This window comes from Pistacia vera, unplaced genomic scaffold (genome assembly GCF_008641045.1).
Source record: "Pistacia vera cultivar Batoury unplaced genomic scaffold, PisVer_v2 Contig379, whole genome shotgun sequence".
NCBI lineage: Eukaryota > Viridiplantae > Streptophyta > Magnoliopsida > Sapindales > Anacardiaceae > Pistacia > Pistacia vera.
Window position 1 is genome coordinate 140,707 of NW_022196200.1, and position 7,264 is coordinate 147,970.

Genomic DNA, 7,264 nt, shown 5'->3' on the forward strand with positions numbered 1-7,264 from the left:
TGTGCCTCCTGTCAGATGAGGTGTGACATTCTAATGAGTAAGAATGAGAAAGAACAAAACTAGAAAGAACAGAAAGAGAAAAAGAGTAAGGTCACGAAAAACGGTTTGAGTTCTCGGCCGTACCTCCGGTAAGATGAGGCCGTGACATATGCCAGAGGGTGTATAGCAAAGAATATAAGAAACAGAAACAGAAAGAGAACAGAGATGAGAAAAGCTAAGAGTTAAGCTATATTATGAGTACTAGCTTGAGAAAGAGATGAGCAAATATGAGAGAATAAAGAGAGACAATGAGTAGGGTTACGAAGAGTAGGATGAGTACCTAGCCGTGCCTCCGGTAAGATGAGGCCGTAACCTACAACAAAAAGTTAACAGAAAAGAGTTATGAGGAAGAGAGACAGAAAGAGAATCAGTAGAAGTCACGTAGAGTGGGAGAAGTCTCGGTCGTGCCTCCGGTAAGATGGGGCCATGACATTCAAGAGCGAGTTAGTAGAAATGAATTATGAGAAATGAGAATGAGATAATATAGAGAATTAAAGAATGAGAAAGCTTGAGAAAGCTTGAGAAAGAATGAGATAGAAAGAGAGAGTATAAGAAAGAATGAGAGTTTGAGCATGTACAACTCTTACAAGCATGCACCATGATTTTCCTTCATGATGAGTATGACGAGAATAAGAGAGAGAGAACCATGATTTTCCTTCATGGTGAGTATAATGAGAATAAGAGAGAACCATGATTGTCCTTCATGGTGAGTAAGAATAAGGGAAGGAGAAAAGAGAATAAGAACAAAGAGAAAGAAAGAATAAAAAGAGCAAAACAGAGTTAAAGGAGAATAACAGTATTAGAAAGAAAGAGAAAAACAGTGAGAATTAGAAATAGAAGAACGGTAGAATAAAGAAAGAACCAAAGAGTGAGTTGCGGGGACAGGTAGTAGAGGATTTACTTACTAAGCATTGTTGTACTCACCCCGTTGTTCTTCTCTGTTTGTAGAAAATAGGAGCAACGGTCAGATGGACGTCGAGGAGCGGAGAGTATCGGCACCACTGTCCACCAACTATGATATTTTGTATTAATTAGAAAGTTTTTAATATATAGTATTTTGTATTTGTAAAGAATTATGTTTTTATGAGTAAAGAAAAATTTGAGCCCACTATCTCTCATACGCTATGTATATCTATAATTTACACAGTATGTATTATAAGAATAGTAGTAAAGAGGAGGTGTTACAGTCCATCATCTTGATAATCATTTTCTCTCCATTTTCATGTCCAAAAAGCATGAATCCCAACATGGTTTTCCTCCTCTTTGTTAATATTAGCCATGATTTTGTGGAAGGAAGCTTTAGGATCGAATATTTGCCGAAGTAGGACACTTTCGTCACCGGTTAAGCGATTTTGAAGGGTGGAGGTCGTTTTTAATTTTCAAAATTTAAACAAACTTTCATTAATTATATTTACCCACATATGTTTAAATCTTTTCAATTTAACCCGTTTTACATGTTTATTGAATCCTAAGTATGTCACGTCAGTTTTTCTAAATTAAAAAAAAATTACAAAATATTTTTGGGGTCATTTTTCAAATGCAAAGTTGGGAGGTCCGGGAAGTTAAATTTCCTCGCAGACTAGTGTCAAACATTATAAAATATAACCACTAAATATTTAAATATACAACTTGAATTCACAGTTATTGGGTGTTTTTATATTCCCTGGATTTTAACACCGTTTTCCAATGGGCATGAACTGACCGTGTGCCAATAATTATGAAGAAGCCTGCACACGAAAGGGAGAACGACATTTTCCTACCCAAGGTTTGACGAAATGACACTCTCCCACCCTTTAAGTTTAAAAATAACACTTTTCCACTCTTTGTTAAGTTTTGTTATGTTTTCCGTTAATATTTTACTAAAAATATGAAAGTACCCTTAAAATTTTGACTTTATAAATTTTTTATTATTTTTAATTAGCTAAAAATAAAAAAATAAAAGTAATTAACCCAATCTAAACAGTTAGGAATAATGCTACGAAATTGTTTAAAGTTAAATGATCTTAATATTTATTTATTTATTTATTTATAATGTCATCAATATCTCATCACCATTATTCAATAATCTACTAAATTTATAATGTTTTTCATAATACAATGTTTTTTATTTTTCCTAATTAACATAGAAAATCAATATTCCTAATTAATTAATAAACAAAGAAAAAAATATATTTACACTTGAACTAATAAATAATTGAGTAAAGACTTTGACTTAATTAAATTTTAATTTATAATAAACTAAATAAGAACTAAACTATTTAATGATATTTTTCGTATTTTCAATCAAATATTAACTGAAAATGTTAACAGAATCTGTGGAATAGTAGAAAAGTGTTATTTTGAAACTTGACGGCGGGAAAGTAATATTTTCGTCAAACTTGGGTGCGAAAATGACGTTCTCCCCACACAAAATTATAACTTAATATTGCCTTTTGGTTGGATCCATGTTTTAAAATTTTTAATGGCAACACTCACTCGTATAACTTAATTAACCTTTAATTGGGTACAAACATTTAAACTTTTGCTCCAGGACCATGACCTTTGACTAATCTTTGACTATTTTAGTCAGCTCCGGTCAAACCTCTGCATCCTTCAATAAAGTACAATAGCAACATATAAAAATAATATTAATATACATGAACATGAATGTCATCACTTGGTATCAATATATATGCTTTTATTAATAATAATCCTGCAATACACACAATACAAAAGTAGAAGCCTGCTGTTCTTCATCTCCGATGACACTTTGTTAATTACATATATAGAGGATCCCACTAACCATAAAACAACTAAAACTAATGCTGCTTCATCACAATTAATCAAAAATGTGATGTTACTTCATTGCACCTGCCTTCACCAGCGGTTTGGAAGAGCTCTCACAGATTGAAAAGTGCTTCCCTTCTGGTGATTCTTCCACTAATCTTGACAACTTCTCCACAATTTCTCCAGCACTTGGTCTCATTTCAGGGTCTTCTTCTACACAAGCTCTTGCAATGTTTGCCACTGTAACTGCAGCATCAAATGAATAATTCTCACCCAATGCGCTATCCATCCAATCCCTCAGCTCATCCGCATTATCTGATTGTAATATGGACTTTATTTTCTCTGAAAGCCACACACTTCCTTCATCTTTCTTCTTCGGCCTGTTGATTGGGGTTTGGCCTGATAAAATCTCCAGTAAAACTACTCCGTAAGCAAAGATATCAACGCTTGGAGAAATTACACGTTCGTGGATATACTCAGGAGCCAAATACCCCAAGCTCCAAGTGGCAGGATTTGTTGAATAAAATTGTGGACTCTCAGTATCGTCTTCAACACATTTCGCCATACCGAAATTCCCCAGCTTGGCATTGAATTCCTCATCCAAAAAGATGTTCCGGCTCTTTATATTTCTGTGAACATAACTCGGATTCATAATTTGGTGCATGTATTGTAACGCCATGGCCACATCAAGGCAGATTCTTAACCTCTGGCTCCATGTCAGGAAACAATAGCAAGAGGCAATGAATTGATTCTTCATTGCTAATCCACCATGGAGCCAGTCCTTCAAGGACCCATTTTTAGCATACTCAAAAACCAGAAACGAATGAGGACCATCAGTCAAACATGTGCCTAGTAGCCTAATTATGTTGGGATGATGATAAGTTGCATTTTGAAAAAATTGAATCTCAACCTTTGCGATAATCTCTGGTTGCGTCCGCTTTATGGCCAAGTTCTTTCCACTGAGACGACCATGATAAACAGCTCCCTCTATTTGGTTACTGGGATTAAAGTCTTCCGTTGCTCTTCTCAGCTCCTCTACAGTATGGCTCTCCACTAGCATTTTGTGAGTGTCAATGGTTGGGCCATCAATTGTACACTGGAATCCTTCAAATGACCTTTTTTTGTCACTGGTAGTCCTTATACTTGCAGTACTGAGTTGTTGATGTTGCTGTTGAAGCTCAACATCTCCATCCTTTTGTAGTACTGGATTCTGTTTCTTCTTCTTCAAGAGGATCACAGTAACAGCAGCTGCAATTGCGATACACCCTCCAACGACGACTCCGCTGAGAGCAATAAAAGCTCCCACCTTCATCATCTTGGACTTTTTCTTCGGTAGAGTAGTTGCAGAGATGTTGGTGGTTTCAGGAAAATGCAAATTGGGTTCACGGGGTTTTGAAAGGAGACCAAGATCAGGCTTACCGTTAAGAGGAATCAAAAGAGAAGTAAAAGGTGTAAGGCCTCCTGGCTTAAAGGTTCCCGATAAAGATTTGTTATTTGCAGATATTATGGCGTCAGAAGTGGTGTTGAACTTAATGGCCAAACTAGATGTAGTATCTCCTGCACTTACCGGATAAGACAACAGAAGTCTTGTCTGTGGGAGATTCTCCGATGAAGAAAGACAAGCACATCTTAATGGAACTTGTAGGCGAACTTTATCAGCAAGTCCTGACGGCGAAACTCGAGGGTTTTTCTCCCGGATGGCTTTACAAGTCGTCAAGCCCTCCAGTGATTCAGCAATTCCATTGAAGCTCTCACCTTTGACGGTGGTTTTAGTTAAAACAGCCTGAAAGAAACCACCGTTGCATTTACAGTCAATCGGAATCAACAAGGGCTGATCTTTTGGAAGAAACTCTGTGTCCGCAGAGAATCCATTGGCCTCAGAAATCACAAACCGGTTTAATCCCAAGTAAAAGCTCAAGTTGTAAAGAGAAGAGTAGTAAGAATTAGTGCGAAGAATTGCAAAAGTGCCACACTGATCCTGGGAGCCAACTGAATTACAGCGGTAGCCTGAAGCGTCCGGAGAGGTGGAGCCGCAGTTGAGCAAGTTTTGTCCAAGTATACAGACAAGTGCCCAGATGAATAAGACCAAAACTCTTAAGTAGAGCACAGTGATGGGAGCTGCCATACTTATGGACATTAGACACTGAGTTCAACACATAGAGTACTAATAAAAATATAAAGAGCTTTTTATGAGTTAAAGAGAGAGTGAATATTTTGGATCCATACAAAAAATGGTGTTAAAATAAGAGTAGTTTTCATAGGTGTTGATGGACAGGATTCTTGGGGCTGACAAAATGTGTTGTATTTGAATAATTTTTACTGACTCCAGCTAGCTGTTTGGGTAACCACCAAACCTTGGGCTTGATTCTAAAAACTAACTATTTGTTCCAAAATTTCAATGGCCGGTGGTGATCATAATTCATAAACACCACCCTGAACTTCTTCTTGGGCTTCAAACCTTCTTTTTTTTATTGGGAAATAATATGCATCTGTCTTGATTTGACACTCTAATTTGTAAACCTTATCTAGATAGAAGAAGATTAGAGGTGTTGAGATTCGCTACATATCTTATGGCCGCCCTGCTTCAGAGTTTACATGTTTGTGTGCACAAATACGTAGTTATATTCATGAATATACATTCTTATATATAGCCATAGCCCAGGAAATTCAGTGGACCAAACAAACCATGCCAACAAAAACTACAAGGTATCTTTGTTTGAAAAAAAGTAAAACTAAAATAAAGGGGTTCCATGCATTGCCCAGATTAATTTAAATTAACTGCACACTTTAATCTAATTTTATGGCCTAAAGGCCAAGGGATGCGTGGCTAACTCCTGTATTTCAGCAAATTATTTAAGCTCTCAATTCTTTTTGGGTTTGCTTGATGCTTATTGTGTCATTGATGACCAAAATGCTTTCACTGTAATTAAAGAGGAGTAGTTTCAGGCGGGTGGCCATGTGAATTGACTAGCTTCTACAATTCCCTGGCATGGTTTATTGCAAAACGAGAAGAAAAGAATGTATGGCTAAGGCCTAGGAGAATTGTTGTGCATGAACCTCGAAGGAGGAACTTGAAGTTAATTAAGCATATGCATGCATGATTATGTTGAGGTATATATATCATGCATTTCCAAGAATAAAACCAAAATAAAGATAAATGAAGATTTGTATGTTTTGTGAAATGTGATACAGCAAGCAATTGCGAATTGCATGGATTGAAATGATTTGGAAATTGAAAGATATCCAGAAATTGACGTGATGAGACGTGGATGCATTGTAAAGCTTAGGCAAGAAAGTGAGAGTAGCCATGGATAGGTCAAATTGGGCATGAAATCCTAAGTTGACAAACCAAACCCACCCACTTTCCCAAAAGGTGTCTGCTATAGTAAATCATCTCCACCGCAGCCCACATGTCATTCTTATGTAGTATTCCCCTTTTAGATATTTAAAAATCATAGCCGAAATTTATAACTAGACTACGTATGCAATCAATGCTGATGTGTAATGAGGATACATAAATCTATACTAGCTAGAATGATCTGTTCTACCTTGACGGGATCAGAATTGATATGTGCATAATTACGGATAATCAGTGATGAGCAAATGATGAATGTAAAAAGTAAATGATAAAGAGATTTTTAAAGTGGTTCGGCGAGATAAACTCTTAAGTCTACGTCCACTGTTCTTGTATTTGCTGTGAGAGCTTACAATATGAATTGTATGAGAGTTTTCAAACCTCTTTTTCATCATTTGAAGGAGGTATATATACAACATTTGTACAAAAGAAAGAGCGAAAATAAAGGGATTACAATTAATTTGAAATGCAACTCCGATATTGTCGCTATTAGTCATTGTGATTGCGCAAAGATTCCTATTAATCTGATTCCTCTCGAGATATCTAGGATCTGGAGTTATCTGGGAATTGCTTGAACGATCGCACGGATTATTCCCGACTAGCTTGTGTTGGGTCGAGCTAGAGCTCGACGAGCTTATGTTGGATCGTACAATCGTTGGAGTCAAGCTAGTTCTGAATCGAGCTACATGCTCGCAGTAGCCCAAGCTTGGTGGAAAAATCACACGTAACATGTAACCTTTGGATATAATTCAAATGTATCTATATATATTTTCATTTTCACAAAAGAAAGTCTTATAGATCATTCATTTAAGTTTGTTGTGCGGGAATAAATACCTAGCTCGAGCCTGGTAGAAGCTCGAGAATCCTAGTCCGAACGTCTTGCCAAGCAGGTCACAGAAACTGTTCGCCCAAGACAAGTGTCAACTCTTGATGGGCAAGACAAATGTCAACAACTTCAACGATCATTACAACACTTGGCGAACTAATAAGCCGCATGATCGCCATGTGCTATACATGCAGCTGTGTAACAACTACTGAAAACTAGTACAATGCATGCATAATAACAATATAAAATTGGGCCCCAAAAATTTCTTTTCATTAGAA

General features: G+C 36.7%; 1 protein-coding gene across 1 annotated transcript; it reads right to left on the minus strand.

The window, feature by feature from the left end:
- Nucleotides 1-2,736: 2,736 nt before the first annotated feature.
- Nucleotides 2,737-4,930, minus strand: LOC116140793 (protein LYK2-like). Its single transcript, XM_031426370.1, has one exon. The coding sequence runs from the start codon at nucleotides 4,928-4,930 to the stop codon at nucleotides 2,876-2,878; it is 2,055 nt and encodes a 684-aa protein (XP_031282230.1). The 3' UTR covers nucleotides 2,737-2,875.
- Nucleotides 4,931-7,264: the final 2,334 nt, after the last annotated feature.